At 48.7% G+C, this 20,395-nt stretch overlaps 2 protein-coding genes across 2 annotated transcripts; one reads left to right on the plus strand and one right to left on the minus strand.

The window, feature by feature from the left end:
- Window positions 1–1,499: 1,499 nt before the first annotated feature.
- Window positions 1,500–11,477, minus strand: kifap3a (kinesin-associated protein 3a). Its single transcript, XM_062452273.1, has 11 exons — window positions 11,273–11,477; window positions 10,790–10,921; window positions 10,313–10,455; window positions 10,140–10,195; window positions 9,876–10,017; window positions 8,892–8,991; window positions 8,261–8,390; window positions 8,014–8,107; window positions 7,693–7,871; window positions 4,668–4,830; window positions 1,500–1,660 (listed from the first exon to the last, which is right to left on the minus strand). Exons 1-11 carry the CDS (start codon window positions 11,311–11,313, stop codon window positions 1,500–1,502), a joined length of 1,341 nt encoding a protein of 446 aa, XP_062308257.1. The 5' UTR covers window positions 11,314–11,477.
- A 2,313-nt stretch (window positions 11,478–13,790) lies between these two features.
- On the plus strand, window positions 13,791–19,383 carry ntmt2 (N-terminal Xaa-Pro-Lys N-methyltransferase). Its single transcript, XM_062452909.1, has 4 exons — window positions 13,791–14,126; window positions 16,116–16,288; window positions 18,034–18,286; window positions 18,758–19,383. Exons 1-4 carry the CDS (start codon window positions 13,955–13,957, stop codon window positions 19,012–19,014), a joined length of 855 nt encoding a protein of 284 aa, XP_062308893.1. The 5' UTR covers window positions 13,791–13,954; the 3' UTR covers window positions 19,015–19,383.
- The last annotated feature ends 1,012 nt before the right edge of the window (window positions 19,384–20,395 follow it).

Below are 20,395 nucleotides of genomic sequence, written 5' to 3' on the forward strand. Positions count from 1 at the left end.
AGAGAGAGAGAGAGAGAGAGAGAGAGAGAGAGAGAGAGAGAGAGAGAGAGAGAGAGAGAGAGAGAGAGATGAAAGAAAGGGAGGCATTCTTCCCTGTGTGTCTGTTGGCAATTTGTCAAGTATGGAAGGCCTCATTTATGAAGAGCATCCTGCAGTCTCATCCAATCATGTCAGAGAGTCGGTCACCAAGAGTCTAAGGAGGAAAGGCACCAGGAAACAGGAGAGAGGGAGAGAGAGAAAGGTCTGTTTTCGCCCCTCCCCCAGTCCACTCCCTCCCCCAGTCCACTCCCTCCCCCAGCCCACTCTCTCTTCCAGCCCCCTCCCCCCCCCCCGTCTCCTGTCTCTCCTGCGCTGATTTTACATTAAACAGGAAGGGCTTTAAGCAGGGGTTGCTCTGCGCCTCTCCCTCCCTCCCTGTGAGGAGTCAGCAGTGTGCAATCACACACAGGTCCTGGTCGGGCCCCCGCGTCGGGTATCACATACCAGGGGCCCCGGACCCCAAATCAGCCTCGTCTAGACTCTCTGGCACCTGCCTCTGCTTATTTACCACAGGCCAGCCAGACACCAGAGAGAGAGCCCCAGCCCGGCCATGCCCGGCCCTGCTGACACCCCGTCACCCCGACTACAACCACCCCCTCTCTCCCCTCACAATCGTCCCCCCCTTCTGGAACCTTTGGTCAGCCTTTTCCCCTCCCACACCAGGTGACCCCCTGACCCTGCTGAAGGAGGGTAGGGGGGTGTGAGGAGGAAGTGATGTCACGCTACCTGGAGGACCGAGAGGGAGAGAGGGAGGAGGGACGGAGGAGGGATGGACGCGCCAGTCCCAAGAGGGGGGAGAGAGTCAGGGCCTGGGGCCGGGGTCGGGGGTCACTTCCTGGTCATGGTGCTACCTAGCATCCTCTCCCGACCACGGAGGCCTCGGGGCAAGACCACTGGCGACACGGAGCCACTGAACAAACAGCCGAGTTCAGTCTGCAGCATCTGGACGGCATTTAGGCCTAATCTCAAACAAACAAACACCGCACACGCCCGGCTAATCGCCGATGATGAGAGAGAGGACCGCACGACCAGGGATTCTGGACGCGTCCAGGATCCGCTATGCCTTCGCCAGGCTAAACTCAGTCCACCTCCACACCTCGCCACGGCAAAGAAGTCCAGATCCGCAAAGGACACCGGGATAGGTTTCTTAGAGGAAAGGTCGCTTTTTCAGTTAGGGGGTTCGCTGAATGACGCAAGACTCTCTCGCTCTCTCTCTTTCTCTCTCTCTCTCGCTCTCTCTCTTTCTCTCTCTCTCTCTCTCTCTTGCTCTCTCTCTCTCTTGCTCTCTCTCTCTCTCTCTGGCACTTCAATGAGTGGAAGGAGAGAGAGGAAAAACAGAAGGCTGTCATCCCTGTCAGCGCAAAGACTGAGCAGCTGTCCCACGGCGGTTTAGGTGCAGATGTAGCGTTCAACCACCCCCACCCCCACCCCCTTCCCCCTCATGCATAATTCTGGGCCTGTTAGCCGCCGATGCTAATGCCACGCGTGGCTCCAGGCGGCCGTACATTAGCCAGCCTTACCTGCGGTATGCAGTCTGTGTAGGCAAACATGGACTTGAATCTGTCGTCCACACTGATGTGGTACAGGATGCCCATGCTCAGCGACCTCTGGTCCTCGTCAGCTGAAACACAAACACACAAGCGGCGAACGTTAAAGGAGTTCACTATGAATGAATGAGGAGCTTTGCTCTTTCTCCTCCGTGGACTTGCCAATGCAAGATGAGTAAAATGAATGTGGGGAATGTTTATCACAAATACAGGTTACAAAAAAAATATATATAGATATATACACACAAACTGTTTATTGGAACATAATTCACACTAACTATGTTTGATACAGTGAAATAACTTGGGTTAGGGTTGTACTCTGTTCCAAAGCAATCAAACACATCCTCGTAGTACCAGAGTGGTCTTCTGTAGCCCCGAGGACTAAGACAGAGAGTGTGATTGAGTGTTAGCCTGTCAGCTAGCCCAGAGTGTTTATGTGTTTGACCCTGACCAGAGCCAGGAGAAGTAGCCACCACTGGGGGAGGGAGGGAGGGGTGGAGGGCACGGGTACCAGGGTGGGGGTACCAGGGGCCTGCCACTAGAACCCTCCAGGAGTGGAGGGGCCTGGGTCGGGTCAGAACCACGACCGGGTCCTCCTCTTTCACCCTGCTGGACCACAGGGCAGGGCCAGCTCAAACTGGTCTCAGGCAGGCTGAGGGACCACGTAAGGCAGCCTTATCGCTGCCTATTGGATCCAGATGTGCACACTGCACCCCTGGAAACAAGGGGGGGTGGAGAGCCTAAAAAAGACTGCTTCCAGGTTTAATTGGGAAAACAGGAGGAAGCCTAAATTTTACTGCCTTTAATAAGTCAGAGCTTCGCCGCTCGGGTCCTTCCAACGCCGCCGCGCAATTGGCCGGCACATGTGCTTCTCATTAGACTCCCCCCCCCCCCCCTTCACAACCGACCCCCTTTACCAATACCTTGTAACACACACACACACTTTACCTGAGAAGAGTGTGTACTGCACGTACACACACAAACATTCATGAGTGCGCACACGCCACAAACTCCAACACACACACACACACAGGGGCAGCGTGTGTCGCAAGTGACCTTGGCACGCAAAAAAAAGATGCAGGCACACACACACACACCTGACCTGGTGAACCACCTCGCTTCACCGGTAGGAACACGGGAGGATCTTTTATGGGCGAGGAGAGAGACCCCGTTAAATGTTCAAAACACCAGCGGAGCTGGAGCACACGAAAAAAGGCGAAGGGAGCTGTTAAGAATTAACTAGACTGTTCGGGGGCAGTTAGTGGGAGAGCTAAACTCCAATTACACCCTGGCCTGATTTAGAACCACCCAGCCTTCATAAAAACTGCTCCCGCACGCATTAGGAGGATCCGGCCTCTGCTTGACAACAGTGTCATCGTTTTGTTACAGCACTCTCTCGTAAGAAAAAATAAAATAAAATAAAAAGCCACACTTTACAGTGAGAACATACAGTGTATGTTGAATGTGATTTATGACACCTGATAAGGGAATCCCATCCCTTCTTTGCCTCTAGTGACATACATCAGACTCGCTGTCAGTATGAAGGTTGTGTAACCAGGGAGTCAGATGGCTGAGCGGTTAGGGAGTCGGGCTATTAATCAGAAGGTTGTTGATTGATTCCTGGCCGTGCCAAAATGACGTGTCCATGGGCAAGGCACTTCACCCTACTTGCCTCGGGGAGAATGTCCCTGTACTTACTGTAAGTCGCTCTGGATAAGAGCGTCTGCTAAATGACTAAATGTAAATGTAATGTAGATGTAACCCTAGCGATGATGGAGATGTGGCCAGTCTGTGGCGGTGAGCTCCACCCGCAGGTCTGTGGTGAGGAGGCCGAGGTGAAGGCGGGCCTCTCCCGCCACCTCCTAAATCCCTGTCGTTCAGTCGGTGCGATCTGGAGGGCGGCGCAGATGAGAAGGAGCCGACCCCCTCCTCCCTTTCATCTTATCTTGCGGGGGTCGCAACCCCCGTGGGCTCTGGCGGGTCGGGGCCGCTGCGAGCCCCCCGGGAGGGAGATAAGAGGGGGGCGTCACCCGGACCAGAGCCCCCGATCCTCCGCCGGGACGGGGGCAAGACACTCCTCAGAGCAGGATTGACGAGGAAGCGCTGGATGTCTTAAGTTTGAGAGACATGAATCAGGAATCTGCACAGGTGGACAGCAACGAAGATTTAGTTGGCGCCCTGGCCGTACAGGAACATAGCTAGCCTCTGTCCGTCCGTCACAGAAAGCAAGGCTGTTATGACAGGGGTCGACGTTTGGACGTGGACGGGGGAAAATCGAGCCCTCAAAAAGTGAAAGGTAAATCATTCTCACAGCAACATTCCCAGGAGCAGCAGACCAGCCGGGTAAGCACCTTGACCGAGCAAGAACATAGCCTCCCTGAATGAAAGCTTAAACATTTTAATTGTATTTCACCCACACCAAGATAATGGACTTGGGTGTCTTGGATAGGTGTAAAACAAGACTATCGGTTTGTACGCTCGTGTGTGCTTTTCGTTTACTGAAAGTGGAAGAAAAAAAGAAAGTCGTCTTCCGAAATCTCCATAGAGCCCTCCACCTATCCGGCCCGCTCCTACAAAAACAACATTTGTGCTGCGGGCCCTGAGTGTTATTCTAACAAATATATTATATTAATTATGCACGATACCCGATTCTCCCTGGAGACGCTTCAAAAGGCCCGTCACAGGCGCTCCCGAGCACACCACATGACCCCCTGGATGAGCTAACGCACCAATCACACGCTGGATCTGCTTTCAGGAAGTCATTTCTCTAATGGTCACCAGAGCCAGCCTGCGTCCAGGGCTTTATAAGAGGCCACACCTGCACCTCCAGCACGCAGACACCCAGTCTGAGGCACACTGGGGCAGTGTGGGAGCTGAAAGCCTGCGTCTGAAAAGCTGCTTTGAGGGGAGGGGATCATGTGTTTTCGCTTCACATTTTTTGTAACGAACCAGGGGCAGCGAAAACATGACCAGTGTTTTATATATACAGCTGGAAATGTATGTTACATGCCTGTTTCATGCGTACATCTGCATGTTAGACAAGTAGCAACCACACACCGACAACACACACACAGGGCATACCGAGCAGTGCGGACAGCTTGGGGATGAGGCCGGCCTCGACCATCTGGCCTCGGAGGCCAGTGTCGAAGGAGAGGTTGAGGAGGAGACGAAGGGTGGTGCACTGGAGCTCCTCGTGCCCGCTAGGAACGAACCGGGACAGCTTCTCCACAGCGTAGGTCTCCGCCTGGCAACACACACACACGCACACACATCAATACTAGCCCATACAAGGTAACTTGTATGGGAATCTGGCTATTAATCAGAAGGTTGCCGGTTCGATTCCCGGCCGTGAAAAATGACGTGTCCTTGGGCAAGGCACTTCACCCTACTTGCCTCGGGGGGGAATGTCCCTGTACTTACTGTAAGTCGCTCTGGATAAGAGCGTCTGCTAAATGACTAAATGTAAATGTAACTCATCTCCCTGTCTTTCAAAGCAGAGACCACAACGGCCACAGTAACCCCGGAGCTCCAGTTCCCGTCAGAGTAAGTACACACAGCTTACAGGTAGGTGGAGCTGTTGAGCTGATAAATCAAAGCCCATGTCCAAGCCTTCAGACCCCCACCACAGTACGGTACAGAACAGGCCGACATGGCCGACAAACCTACGTGCAAAAAACATCGACACATAGAAACCAGCACTGTACCAGCACGGTACAGGCTAGCACGTCCACACATCCTATATCCCTCTGCTCTACAGCACGGTACAGGCTAGCACGTCCACACATCCTATATCCCTCTGCTCTACAGCACGGTACAGGCTAGCACGTCCACACATCCTATATCCCTCTGCTCTACAGCACGGTACAGGCTAGCACGTCCACACATCCTATATCCCTCTGCTCTACAACACGGTACAGGCTAGCACGTTCACACATCCTATATCCCTCTGCTCTACAGCACGGTACAGGCTAGCACGTCCACACATCCTATATCCCTCTGCTCTACAACACGGTACAGGCTAGCACGTCCACACATCCTATATCCCTCTGCTCTACAGCACGGTACAGGCTAGCACGTTCACACATCCTATATCCCTCTGCTCTACAACACGGTACAGGCTAGCACGTCCACACATCCTATATCCCTCTGCTCTACAGCACGGTACAGGCTAGCACGTTCACACATCCTATATCCCTCTGCTCTACAGCACGGTACAGGCTAGCACGTCCACACATCCTATATCCCTCTGCTCTACAGCACGGTACAGGCTAGCACGTTCACACATCCTATATCCCTCTGCTCTACAGCACGGTACAGGCTAGCACGTTCACACATCCTATATCCCTCTGCTCTACAGCACGGTACAGGCTAGCACGTCCACACATCCTATATCCCTCTGCTCTACAGCACGGTACAGGCTAGCACGTCCACACATCCTATATCCCTCTGCTCTACAGCACGGTACAGGCTAGCACGTCCACACATCCTATATCCCTCTGCTCTACAGCACGGTACAGGCTAGCACGTCCACACATCCTATATCCCTCTGCTCTACAGCACGGTACAGGCTAGCACGTTCACACATCCTATATCCCTCTGCTCTACAGCACGGTACAGGCTAGCACGTTCACACATCCTATATCCCTCTGCTCTACAGCACGGTACAGGCTAGCACGTCCACACATCCTATATCCCTCTGCTCTACAGCACGGTACAGGCTAGCACGTTCACACATCCTATATCCCTCTGCTCTACAGCACGGTACAGGCTAGCACGTCCACACATCCTATATCCCTCTGCTCTACAACACGGTACAGGCTAGCACGTCCACACATACTATATCCCTCTGCGGTCTCTCCCTCGGGCCCAGCCACAGACGTGGAACCAGCCTACAACAACCTGATCCCAATTAAACAGGGCTTCTGTGCACCACTTCCATCACAGACCCTACCACCACCCCAACCAAAGACCCAAACCCACGGCGAATCATCCACAACGAGGTCCTTCCCAGTATATAGGCATATCACAATCAAAACACCCTAATCAGAGTATCTAACAACTGATATCTGGATTGGGACTGTTCGAGACATGGCGATGGTGTGTGGAATAGAATCGGATGACAGATCGTCAAGAAACAATCTCTTATTTTTAGCTAATCAAACATACAGACCCAGAGGGAAATCTCTCCCCTAATGTAAACTGATATAGTGGGCTAAATAGAGTGTTGAAACTAGTATTTTTTTGGGGGGTGGGGGTAGGGACATTTGTCTGGTTGGCTCCAACCTCCCCCCCCCCCCCCCCCCCCCGAGGGTTCTTTAATCTGAGTCAAAGATACTCTAAACGGGAAACAAGGAGATAAAAACGGTTCCTAACTCAGTCTGGTTTTGATAAAGGCACACAAACGGCCCAGATTGGATCCAGGTGGGGGAGTGTTGGTGGGGAGACGAGCAAAGAGAGAACGGAGAGAGAGACTGGAGCAAAGAGAGACTGGAGAGAGAGACTGGAGCAAAGAGAGACTGGAGAGAGAGACTGGAGCAAAGAGAGACTGGAGAGAGAGACTGGAGCAAAGAGAGACTGGAGAGAGAGACTGGAGCAAAGAGAGACTGGAGAGAGAGACTGGAGCAAAGAGAGCGAGAGAGCGAGAGAGAAGCTGAGGTCCTGTTACTGCTTTAGAAGACGTGATCTACCTAAAAATAGACACTGACAACATTTCTTGTATCCAGAATGATTAACATCAGTTTCACAAAAAAGCCTCAGAATGAACGTAGTGGTTTGTACATTGTAGCGTGTAACAATGGTGTTTTGGAGGGATACAAAACATGAATTGGACAAAGTGTGTGTGTCCTATCCTCAGACAAAGGTTCGATTTACAGTGAAACACAAAAACGACTCAAGCGTGTGCCATACCCAGCACAAACAATAAAATCAACAATTAAACATTAAAGAAGGAGAGACAGTAGAAGCGGACCTGCTCTAACTCTAAACCCAGTGGTTCTCAATCCCGGTTCTAATGCCCCCCTGGCCCTGCAAGTTCTAGATGTTCCCAGTGGGGTGCCCGAGGACCGGGACTGGAGAACCACTGCGCCAACACAGACAGAAGGATCACCATGTCGTTCTTGTTCTCCAGGAAGATGCTGAGCTTCTTCAGGAAGGACACCACCAGCAACAGCAGCTCCTCGTCCTCCCGTTCCAGGGTCTTCACCAGCAGGTGCACGATGTTCTTGTTCCTCATCTTCAGCTCTGTGCGAGTATCCTCCGCCAGGTTCAGCAGCAGGAACAGGGCCACTGAGGTCAGCAGGGAACAAGGATTCAAGATACTGACGCAGTGTCACGAGACATCAACCATCTCCCTCAGGGAGTTACTGTGCTTGTTTTTCCCCCCGGATCGTCCTATGACCGTGTCGGTGATGGTGGGTGGGTACTGTACCTCGTAGAAGCTGTTCTTGCTTGGCCAGGAGACCCTGGTACTTCTTGAAGGCTTTCTCGTGATCCTTCTTCAAGTTCTGGTTTTCGGGGTCTTCGTCACGTGGGGATCAGTTAAGGAACCTGGAGAAAAGTCTGAAAGCGGCAGTTCACCGTAACAAAAACAGCTCACTTCCACATCCGCCGACCCGTAAACACAGTGATTCATGTTGACACAGAGGCACCATTTGACCTTTGAACTACGGTTGAAGGATATAGGCGTTCTTCTTCTTCTGCAGCTCCTCCTGCCAGAGGTCGTACCTCTTCAGTTCGTGCTCCACGATATTCATGCACAGCGCTCCGATCTTGTAGTGGGTGATCAGGCCGTGGAACTGGGAGAAGCTGGGGAGGGAGAAGGACAACAGGAAGAAGAGCCCTTTCAGTTATCCGAGCGTACGTTTTCACTGATCGATTCAGGCAACTTTGGAATCCCAGTTGAGATCCCTGACTGAAAGTACCCCATCACCTGCCAAGGACTGTAATTCAGATAAGAAAAATGTGAAGAATAATGCCACGACACGTACAATCAAACAGAACTCCCTGGCCCCACTTCGAATCAGCCCGACCCCGAGCCAGAGCATTTCAAAATCACATAACACAGCCGTGGACGAGGGCCAAATATGACGATCAGTTTTCAGAACCGTGCACATCTCCCCTCAGCTCAAATCCACCCTGACAGCAGTTTATATATTATTCTATCGAGAGTAATTTAGGTGTTTCCCATTCCCCTATTGGAAAGCAAAGGCTTCACACCGAATGTTGTCATTCCAGTGTGACTGCTGTCAGAACGAGAGATGGGAAGGGGGGAAACTGAAACGACGGCGATCTGGCCAGAGGAAGTACCTGGAGAAGCAGAAGAAGATGTAGATGATGGTGGTTGCCAGGTCCACACTCTGCTTCCAGTCCTCCCTCAGCACTCTGGCCAGCGCTCCCAGGGCGGTCTCTGATGAGCAGCAGACCCACCGGAGAGGAGGTGAGAGAGAGAGAGAGAGGGAGGGGGGAGAGAGAGGAAGAGGGAGAGGGAGGGGGGAGAGAGAGGGGGGAGAGAGGGAGAGAGAGGGGGAGAGGGGGGAGAGAGAGGGAGAGGGAGAGAGAGGGGGGAGAGAGAGGGGGGAGAGAGAGGGAGGAGAGAGAGTGAAAAAGAGACAATGAGAAAGAGAGGAAAAATAATTGTAAAAGTGTGGCGTGGACAGAGGGGAGTTAGTGTGAGTTAGGGTTATCGTTAGAGGAAGGGAGCGTGCTCGTTAGAGGAAGGGAGCGTGCTCGTTGGTATTGGGAAGCCAGGGAACATAAAATAAAAAACTGAATTACGATAGAGGCTGCAACTCCAGGTTAAAATAAAGAAACTAAAGAGGAATGTTACAACTAGGGGCCTTGAGCTTGAGCTATGGGCGATCCTCACGGTGAAGACACGTATCACATGGCCTCACCTCCCCGCGGCCCTCTCCCCTTTCCACCCGGACCCCAGGCCTCACTCTTCACATGCTCGGCTCTTATCACCATGTGACCCCGAGATGCCTCGCGACAGGACAAAGTGAACCGGTGATGCGTTGTGACAGTTACAAATGAACCTGTGCCATCCCAAGACAGATGTAATGGACGACGGTTCCGTGCTGTTGTGAGAGAAAACAGCTCGGTCGTCACGGAAGGGAACGGGCGCGGGGGCTGGGCCGTGTTTCCACATGATTGGGATGGGACCCTTGGTCGGGAGAGCGGATTAGATCAACAACTGACACTGAGCCGAACGGCCTGGCCCACGGCCGACAGTGCAAATACAGGTCGTACCATTCTGTGTTTTCCCAGCGGGGGCCCGTGTTTGGAACGTACCGTTCTGCAGGAGCTCTTCCAGGTTGTCGGCGTTGCGAGCCAGGTGGAGGATGAGAGTGGCTCCTCGTGTCTTCTCGGGGACGTCTTCGTACAAGAGCTCCACGTACTCGTCGATGCTGTTGATGTTGGCCTCCTCGTCCAGCTACACATTCACGTGTAGAAAGGCCAGGAAGAGAAGTAGTGAAGTATGACAGCGGGGAAGACGTGTTTCTGGGAATCTTGTGGAAAATGTGGAAAACTCACTCACTCACTGCCACAACCTACCTCCATGCCCTCGAACGGAGAGATGTCTTTTGACGAAAGTCGTTTCTCTCGTTTGTCTGTAAAAACAGCGTAAGGTCGGTGGTTAACACGAGGGAAATGTATTGATTAAGGGTTCCCTGACACTACGAATCTTCCAATGTATTCATCCACCAGGGTTCTTGGGTCCTCCTCACCAGTTTTCTTGCGGTTCTGCAGGTAGAACAGCAGTTGCTCCACCTCTGGTAGCTTGGACGGCTGTATGAGCCTGCATTCTTCCACAACCTTGCGAGCGAGAGAAGCTATGTCTGTGTTGACGTTCAAGCTTTTGAGGCGGATGCTGTGAATAGATAATACATTTTTAAAAACCTTAAACCACTGCCTGGTTGTGTATACCGTTTATGTGGGTCTAGATATACACTGAAACACAAACTATCAATATTTTCCTTTGGATACATTTTAGTCATTTAGCAGACGCTCTTATACAGAGCGACTTACAGTAAGTACAGGGACATTCTCCCCGAGGCAAGTAGGGTGAAGTGCCTTGCCCAAGGACACAACGTCATTTGACACGGCCAGAAATCGAACTGGCAACCTTCAGATTACTAGCCCGACTCCCTCACCGCTCAGCCACCTGACTCCCTGCATAGCCTGGTAAATGTTAGGCTACTTACATTTTCTGACATTCTTTTCTTTCCCCGATCATGGGGTCCCCCGTTTCTCCAAGGATAGTGGCCTCCACTTCATACTGAACAACAAGGGCTTTCTCAGTAGGATGCACGTCCAAACTGCCACCCTTGATTTTCCTTTGAATAATACGGAGACATGATGTGATTGAGTAAAAGAATGACGTAAGCGAATGTGGATGACGTGATGTCATCCATACCTTCCACTGTAACAAGCCTGAGTTATAAGACATATTCTTCACAACAACAAAAAATACATTTTTCCTGTTGCAAGATAGACTCATTAAAAAACAGGCAAGCTTTAATATTGTACTACGACAAATGCGGCTGCGCTGGCCAGACTGTCAAAACATCGATGACGAGCTCAGATTCAGAAATACATAAACATCTTTCATGATGCTGTGCGCTTCGCTTGTTGACTACAGTAAGATACAGTACTGTAGTATGTACTGTATGGCAGCAAAACATTACCTTTTCAAATACCGTGCATCTTCCGCCTGCAATTTCTCCATTTCAGAAACGATAAAGAAATCACATTGAATAACCCCTTTTCGATCAGTATCACTAGGACGCTGCCCTCATCGTTTGAGGCTTTTATATATATAGCTCTATCTATGGTTTGAGGTTTCGCTGTTGCCAATGAGTATCTTTGCTGTTGCTATGGGCGAAGCCTTCTTCCCAGCATGCAACGCTGTCATTCAGTTTACCTCTGCGGGAAATTAAATGTCAACATTCGAACAAGAAAGCAACTCATCGCCATCTATAGGTGTGGAGAAGAATGTACTGCGTGCAACGGGAACAGCCAGAATTCATGCACCTTTGGTTGGATTTCGCAGTTTATGACAATATATCAAACACTTATTAGGTCTACAGCATTGCGTTGAAAACCAGTTTATTTTATTTTTTTTAACACAGCTGTCAAATCAAAATTTCACAACATCTGTCTTCAATATTATAGGCAAACATCTTCGACGGAGCCCCTTTCCTATGAGAACAGCAGGTGATCATTTTAAAACCATCATACGCTGGCTATTACTGTCTGTTTAAATTTAAGCGCTAAGTGAATGCACATTTATAAGCCACGTGAATGAACATTCCCATATTTAGTCAACGTCTAACACCACGACTCAGTGCAAATTATATGATATCAGCCTTAAACAAATGTGTACTTCATCAACTACACAGTCTGGTGCTTCTAAAAATCAAAATAATAATTTAACTTCACAGGCCAGTATGTTCATTTAATGTTTAATTAAAAGGAACAGAGGGAAAAAACAGGGGCGTTTTTACATTTCTCCGAAGATTGACCATTCAGCCTAAAGGAACGGATCGAGAGGTCAAAACGGTTATTGTTGAAAGTTCCAAGGGATGTTATTACTTTTTAGCAGTGTTGTTTCAAGTCACCGCATGTGGTTACTTATAGCAGTTTGGTAGCGTATTTCAGTGGACCTTTTACAAATTGTGTTTTTTTAATTTTTTCTCTGGCAGACTTGATGGATGTCCAGACTGAAAGGACTGGTCATAAGGACACTGGGAGCGCGTGACATAGACCATTGACTCGGGTCAGGATGTAGCTAAATATGTTAACCTATGTTACAATACATGATATGACAGAATTTTGTTCTATTTGAATTTAAGAAGCTTAATTATTTTTTATTTAATTTTTGGGATCTGAATTTTAATGTTCAAATATGAGCAACCTGAATTTCTGAGCCTTGAATGTTTAGATCAGATTTTTTTTTACATAGAAATACATTCACATTTAAATTTTTAAGAGGTGAATTCAATACCAACAAATTCGGTGGTGTTTAAATTTCAATATTAAGTATTCTATTAAGTATTTAATGCCTTTTAAAATTCAAAGCATAATGTCACTGATTTGCTTCCATATGATTCTGTCCCTTGACTTGAGAGAGAATTTGTTGTTGGGAGGTGGCTCAGCATTCCGAGATGACAGGTGATGTCATCACTCTTAGAGAGTCTCTAAATTTGGTGTGATGAAAGCACGAGCAGGTAAATATCTTCCCTCCGAAGCAGGAGACTGATACTGTGCCCCAAGGTTTTTTTGGGGGATATAGGTTCATTTAAATTGTATATAGTACGGTAGTTGGATGATTAATTATTTTGACTCTTGTAATGGATTATTGTGATGATTGAGCTTTTCCCTGTGGTTGGACCTGGGTAGAATTATACAAGGATTGTCAGGGACAATTGGATCATGACTCGTTTGGGAACATTGTGTTTCTTGAGTGCAGGGCAGTGACATCATGGATCGGTCTTGTCTATTGGGGCCAAATCATAACCAAAGGTGGTCGGTAATGTTGCGCAACCCAAACACGCAGTTGAGTGAGAGTGACACATAGCTCACCTAGAAACGCTGAGATGACAAAAAGTGAGAAGCGTGGGCCTGGTTTCATTCAACGCCTGTTGACGGGCAGAAAGCAAACGTCTCAGATCGTTCCTTGTGAACAGGGGTGTCTTAACGTGTGCGTCGGGACAGCTGAGTCGAAATGTCTGCATTCAGCGCTTAAAATAGAGACCAAATATTCACATGTTCCAGCCCTGCCGGCTTGCTCAGCGATACACGTAAATGGTATATCGCCCAGTGTGTAACTTAGAAGCGAGCGCACTGGCTGACGAAAGACATTGTAGGACTGCAAGTGGATACCATGTATACAACCACAAGAAGATGTGGCTAAAATTAGCTGCTACATTATAGGCCGTGAAGGGTTAAAGATCACGCATGGTCTCGACTGTGTGCTGGTATTTGTAGCTCAGTTGCCACTCTGCATGCCGATTCATCTTGAGGGACAAGACTCCTTCTGAAACAGATAGCCCCCTCCCTCTCTCCGTCCCTCTCTCCCTCTCTCTCTCCCTCCGTCCCCAACCCGCTCCTCGTTTCACCCCCCTCCCAAACCAAAGGCCTTAGCAGGTGATCCTCTAAGTCGAGGGCTAGCAGTCGGCAACGCCCCCCCTCTCGAGAAAGCGATCTATGCTGATCCCTTCCAGTGAAGCTGCCAGAGGCTTCTCTACACAACCTATAGATACAGCAGGAGCAGTGTCCTGGACGCCACTGTCACACACACGATTCCCCCCGTCTGGGTCCCGCACAGTCCCACGCTGGCAGATCTCCTCTCCGAGCCCGGGTCAGACATGAGCTCCAAGCCCAAGATGGAGTTCAAGGGTGCACACCAAGCGTTCACGAGCCGCTGGAAGAAGACTGACGACACCATGTGCATGCACAGCATGTCCTTCCATCTGCTGCACGCCATGAGGAACGAGTTCTTCGCCAGCTACTTGTACCTACTGGAGCAGACCCCTCTGGGTAAGGAGGGCTGGGGAAGGGAGGGATCCAGAAATCCTCCCCTCTTCCAGGGGGGATGATCCGAGCGACACAGAGGGTATGGATGGGTGTGAGGGGGGTGTGTGTGCTCAGCAACATTTCACATGCAAAGTCTCAAAGCTGTGTATTCAGAAATGTGTATTCCAAATATTTTGAAATACTGGTTATCGCACAAGCGGGATAGAGAAATTATAGTTTACCATGTCACAAACTTAAGAATTAATGTTATTGCATTGCTGCTTCTGCTGTAATTCCAACAGTATTGTGCTGACTGAAAGCCAGTGACCAGTAGAATACTATAATACAGTAAGTCCTATAAAAGTTGTGGTATGTTGAGTGTGAAAGCTCTAACCCTCTCCTGTCGTTGAGTGGAAGATTCATTACAGTCAGATTATTTACAACTTGCAGCCATGAATTTTAATGAGATGCATAAAATGTATCTTTCATGTCTTCATAAACGTTAACCAGACAATCCCTTAATATGTCCTGCTGAATATTTTATGGGAATTTTTATAAGTAGCTTTACTTGACTTCAGATGCTAGGATTTTTCGACAGTCACACAAATACATGATCTGGTTGTGTGGCCATGTTCTTTGGTGAGATAACACAAAAGTATTCATGTCAAAGATAAAAAGGTACACAGGCTGGTAATACTATCCACCCCACTATTTGCGTGACCCAATTAAGAGTGACGAAGAGCAAGTAATCTGTCGACAGGCATTTTATTTGGCAGAGAGACACAAGTATCCCACCCCCTCTCACTTTTTCTTCATATCGCTTCGTTAATCCATCCCTGTGTTTCTATACTTATCCTCCTTCTGAAAGCCTTCTTCAGGAGTCACATGACTACATTTGTTGAACACCAGCCCAGGATCAGAATAACGTCCTTCCCCTGTGACAAACCCGATGCCTTAAAGCTCCAAAAAACGTTTCTAGGCCAGCGTATCATTTGACCCTGCACGTACGATCGGGATGCCCGCAATGCCCGGGCTTTTAACCCTAGATTGTCTGGCTGCAACTGTCTAATCCATCTTGTTGGACCTCGGTCCTGTGCGATGTGTTGAGCGTTGTGGAGAGGGTCCAACTGGCTCTGGAACGCTTCATAATAAAGGAGCAATGTTGCGTCATGCATAAATTGTGCTACTGCACATCTCATCTCCCCCCTCCCCCCTGCCCCCCCTCTCCCCTCCCCCCCTTCTCGACCTCCACTCACTGAGTGTGTCACTCCCACCTGGAGAAACATGTCGATTCTTTAACCCTTGTGCTGCCTTCGGGTCACATGACCCCAAGGTTCATAACGAACCACCGTTGTGTTTACCCAATTTTACCCAATACAAAAAAAATAAAAAATAAAATCTTTGAACTTTCTCAATGTGGGGGGTCTGAGACAGCCCAACGGTTAAAAGAAAATGCTTCACTTTGTTTTTTATGCAGTAAAGTTGTCGCAATACGACGGTGGGTCACAATGACTGATGGGTCAGAATGACCCGAAGATAACACAAGGGTTAAGACTTATTTAAAGCTTACAATCGAGACAACTCAAGAGGCTCATACAAATGAACTCAAATATAAAAAGCTCCCAAATAAGTAAAAATCTCGCCTTGACAGAAAGGCAATATCTTCAGATTTTGGTGATAACGAAATCTCATGTATCCATATAGCCGATGACAGTCCTCACATATGAAGGGCATAGATGTTGTTTCAGTATTTACACAGCTCATTAGCTAAGTGGAAAACTGGTAAATATAACTTAAGGATATTGATACATACTCCATCTCTCGCTGAGCTTACAATGCACAAGTGTTCTCTTATTTATAGGCATCGTTTAATCTAATTACCTTAATGCATCGTACTCCGGAGGGTCAACTCTGGTGGTCACTTCACAGTCACAGGTTATAATCTCCCATCCTGCCCACCTGCTTCTCCTGAGTGACCTTTGACCTGTTGTACCTTCCGTGTCTCCTTCCTAGTCAAGCTCTACGCCGTCACCTGTGAGTACATCAAGGGGGAGAAGCAGTTCTATTACCGGGCGCAGAAGTTCTACGAGGATGTCCCCGCTACGGAGGAGGGCATGTTGGGGGATTTCGTGGAGATCTGCCACGTGGATCTGGAAGGTTCCAGGCGATTTCTCAGCAGGTTTATGGTAGGTGTCGCCGTTCACTGTCTCAACCATCTGCTTGGGGCTTGAAATGCACGTCAACAGACATGAGTCATCATTTGAATGTCTGTTTTCCCGTTGATACTGCACTCATCGATGCCCTAGAGACCAAGAGTAAGGATTGGTGCCAGAGTCTATTTTTGGCCTCATCTTGAATCGAGTCTTGATGGTATTAAAATACTTCCCCGTTGTGCACAAAGAGAAATACCCCAGGCTCTAGAACTGTCCCTGATGGTCTACTGGACTTGCTGCCGGCTCTGTGTAAATAAACCGACTGCAGACCCAGCTGACTTCTAGCTATGAATCCGTCCTGTACCCTGAGCAAATATTACACTTGCATAATGCACAATACACACTCACACAAACGGAAAGAGGCAGCAGGCTCTATACACAGCCACATGTGTCTGTACACCGTGCAAATTGGCAAATAAGAAAGTGTTGTGAGTGTTTTACTGCAGTTATTTCAGTTGAGGAGAGTGGATGTGTGTGTGTGTGTGTTCACGGGTACTGTGCTGCATGCATGTGTTGATTCAAGAGAATGTCTGTGTCGTTACGGTCGTGTTATTTTTAGGGCCCATTCTGATGGAGCTGTAATTCTGAGCCGTGAGGTTTTTGGCAGTTTAAAATAACGGCAGTATGGAATGCATAGGATGGACACAGGCTTAAATCATAATGCTTATGTAAACAATGTGTACAAATGGAACACTGTAGAGGGTAGCATGCTTTGACTGCTACTGTCCAGTCCAGTGCACTGCAACCTAGCATGATGTGGCTTTGAAACCAGCCTAGCTGTGAAAGGCTCTGTTCATGTAATCTAACCCCATCCATCTCTCCATCCATCACTACTCTGGCCCCATGCTGGCTTTGGAACATGCAAGGGCAGATCCAATGGACACTCATCGCCGTGTCCCCCTACACTGATCCGATCAGGGTTGCCAGATCTTGACTCAAATCCCCCTCAGCTCTGACAAAATGCCAAAGCCCATCTACATTACACGTATTGCATTACACACCGTCTATACTAACGATCCTTTGAAACGTTATATAAAGCGTTGCACAGCCAAGGTTTTTTTTTTTTTTAGTTGTCTGTCCATGTTCCGCTGTTTTTCAAGGCGCTTGTTTATTGCGCAAGGACATTCCAAAGCCGTAAAACATTTTCTGCTCTAAAAGTAAGTGTTCGTATATTCCTCTAAAACTGCTAGCGCTAGTGAAAAGTGTCTAGGCCCTAAAGTTGACAACTACATTAAAATCGAGCACAGCGGGGAGATTTCAAGTGCACACAGGTCAAACTGAGGTACATGATAGCGCAGCAATACGGCAGTAATTCACCTAACCAGGAAGAGTCTTCTAACAAGCATAGAAGTCCATCGGGCCCCATTTTTCATCCAATCACAGATCGGTTGGGCCCCCTTAACTCCCCTCGTTCCCAGAGGGGAGAGAAGTGAGGTCAGCACGCACAATACAAAAAGAGGAAAAAGCACTCCGATTCCAGTAAGGCATCCGTCGCTCGGGGTCAGAGTTCACGGATTCCTGAACCTGAGGGAAGGCTGCTCTTTGTTGCTAGGGGATACATAAAAACATGTTTTGATTACGGTAACAGTCAGCAGGTAACACAACATTCACAACCTTGTTTTTTTGCGTGTTGTGCTTCAGATTTGACATGCATGCCACATTGTACTTGACCATGTGTGTGTGTGTGTGTGTGTGTGTGCGTGTGCGTGTGTGCCCAGGGGCCTGACAAGGCTGGTACAAAGTGTGCCCTGGACTGTGGCTGTGGGATCGGACGCGTGTCCAAGGGAGTCCTCCTCCCGCTGTTCGAGACCATCGAGATGGCGGACATGACAGAGGAGTTCCTGCTGCACGCCCACGAAGAGTACCTGGGCGACGACGCGGACCGCGTGGAGACCTACTACTGCTACAACCTGCAGGAGCTCTGCCCGCCCCTCAAGAAATACGACGTCATCTGGATGCAGTGGGTCGCATGTGAGTCTTCGGAAAATTCTCTGGTGTGTCTTCGAGTTTCTCTCATCTCCCATCCCTTGAGGGTGGGAACCATCCACTTGAAGGGGGGTCAGGTGGCTGAGCGGTTAGGCAATCGGCCTATTAATCAGAAGGTTGCCGGCCGAATCGATTCCCGACCGTGCAAAATGACGTTGTGTCCTTGGGCAAGGCGCTTCACCCTACTTGCCTCGGGGAGAATGTCCCTGTACTTATTGTAAGTCGCTCTGGATAAGAGCGTCTGCTAAATGACTAAATGTAAAATGTCAATCTCTCAGGTTCCTCCCGTCGCTTTCTGGGTTTGTTGACCGAACTCTGTCACTCTCAGTAGATGTCTGACATCATAGGGTACGAAAACTGTAAACGCGAGGGAGGAAAAGCCGAGGGCGACGTAGACATTGGTCCCTCTCTGGTTCTGCTTGGTTGAGATCAGAGTCCTCTCTTCCTGCTCTCCAGGTCACCTGACCGACAAGGACCTGATGAAGTTCCTGATGCGGTGCAAGAAGAGCCTCCGTCCAAACGGAGTGATCATCATGAAGGAAAACATGGCTCGCAAAGGATCCAAACTGGACCCCGTCGACAGCAGCCTCATCCGACACCTGGACATCATGAAGAACATCATCTTCAGAGCTGGGTTGGAGGTCCTGGCGGTGGAGAAGCAAGAAGGGTTTCCGGACGCCATCGTGCCTGTGTGGATGGTTGCCATGAAGTAGCGCAGAAACGTCGCAGACCTGTTAGCATAGTTAGCATGCGACCACACACACTTTTCAAACACACACTCGGACACTGAAACAGGACGTAACTAGACATGTACCAACCCTTCCGCTTCAAGATGTGTAAATATTGAGACTGAACTTTTTGTAAGTAAGTATTAGTTTTATACCTTCGCCTGTAATATTGCATATTTAGACCTAGATTTTTTACTGACGTGCTTTGTCGTGTAGGTTTGTGTGTACAATACAGATGTTCCATTGTTTTAGGCCAGTGTAGGAATTTTGAGACAAAAACCTTGCATTTATGGATGTTTGGTGCAACATGTTTTGCTGTCATTAAATGCAGCACCAACATGGACTGGTGCAGTTGTTTTCCATGGTCATTGCTGGGCCATGAAAGGAGAGATGTATTTTGTAAAGTAATTCTGTGTTCCGTCACCATATGGAGGTAGTTCTGCGATTCAGTCTTTCAGCAATTATGTTTTTCATTGTGTGCTGCAAACAAAAGTTAATAGGATTATGGATGGGTAATCATAGCTGGCCATTTTAATCATGTCTGTTACGTAAACATTGGCTAGTTTTCCTCCACATTACATCCACCTCTAGCCAACAACTAAGCTGCTATCTTACCCAAGGCAGACAGAGATAATTGAGATCCTCTCAAATGGTTACGATAATTCTCTTAAGTATTATTTTTTGCCTCTAAATAACGGTAGAAGAACCACATTGTTTAGGTTAATGACTTTCAGCTGGGGCCCTGAAATGGACGTGTGTGTGTGTGTGTGTGTGTTGGGGAGGGGGGGTTATTTCCTGGTTTTGACGGACAGTACTGGCTTTCATATCTTCTCTGGCATTGGTTCAGACCTGTCAGATGCTGTCTGCATATAACACATCCAGGAGTCCCCTCAAATATTCTGTTTGCGTGCGTAACCACTCCACGAGAGCGGCTTTGAGCTCAACACAAATGGAAAAGGAGTTGTTCTTCCCCAAGCCTGTGCCTGTATGAAAGGATAGTTTGTCAATGAGGACAAGGCCCCCTGGAAAAGTCCTAAATTAACAACGTGTTGAAGGCAAGATGGCGTGTGATGAACTGGGTAAATGGCGTGCTCCCTCGTCAGAATGAGTCTTTTGAGAAGAGGAGGGGGGGGGGTCGACTACAGACATTTTCCACATCCCGTATGAATTATAGATCAAAATGCCCCAAAGTTAAACTTGTACATGTAATTTTCACGGCAAATAGCAACCAAATGTGCTGTCACCTTTTCAGCAGTGGTTAGTGTCCCTGACACTCATGGCTATCATGCCTAATACTTCTCAATGTCTTCCACCGCGCCCCAAAAGCAGTTTGAATATATTAGCTGAACTAACACTAATGTGTCTA

The sequence above is a fragment of the Osmerus eperlanus genome, chromosome 26 (assembly GCF_963692335.1).
Source record: "Osmerus eperlanus chromosome 26, fOsmEpe2.1, whole genome shotgun sequence".
NCBI classification, from domain to species: domain Eukaryota; kingdom Metazoa; phylum Chordata; class Actinopteri; order Osmeriformes; family Osmeridae; genus Osmerus; species Osmerus eperlanus.

What these genes read in the sequence shown, in the direction of transcription:
- ntmt2 (XM_062452909.1), top strand. Translation starts at nt 13,955, where the DNA reads ATGAGCTCCAAGCCCAAGATGGAGTTCAAGGGTGCACACCAAGCGTTC. An exon ending in ACTGGAGCAGACCCCTCTGG is followed by an intron (nt 14,127 to 16,115) that starts GTAAGGAGGGCT and finishes TCTCCTTCCTAG; the next exon opens with TCAAGCTCTACGCCGTCACC. An exon ending in GATTTCTCAGCAGGTTTATG is followed by an intron (nt 16,289 to 18,033) that starts GTAGGTGTCGCC and finishes GTGTGTGCCCAG; the next exon opens with GGGCCTGACAAGGCTGGTAC.
- kifap3a (XM_062452273.1), bottom strand. Translation starts at nt 11,313, where the DNA reads ATGGAGAAATTGCAGGCGGAAGATGCACGGTATTTGAAAAG. An exon ending in GCAAGAACAGCTTCTACGAG is followed by an intron (nt 7,872 to 8,013) that starts GTACAGTACCCA and finishes TGCTGACCTCAG; the next exon opens with TGGCCCTGTTCCTGCTGCTG. An exon ending in CAAGCTGTCCGCACTGCTCG is followed by an intron (nt 1,661 to 4,667) that starts GTATGCCCTGTG and finishes TTTGTGTTTCAG; the next exon opens with CTGACGAGGACCAGAGGTCG.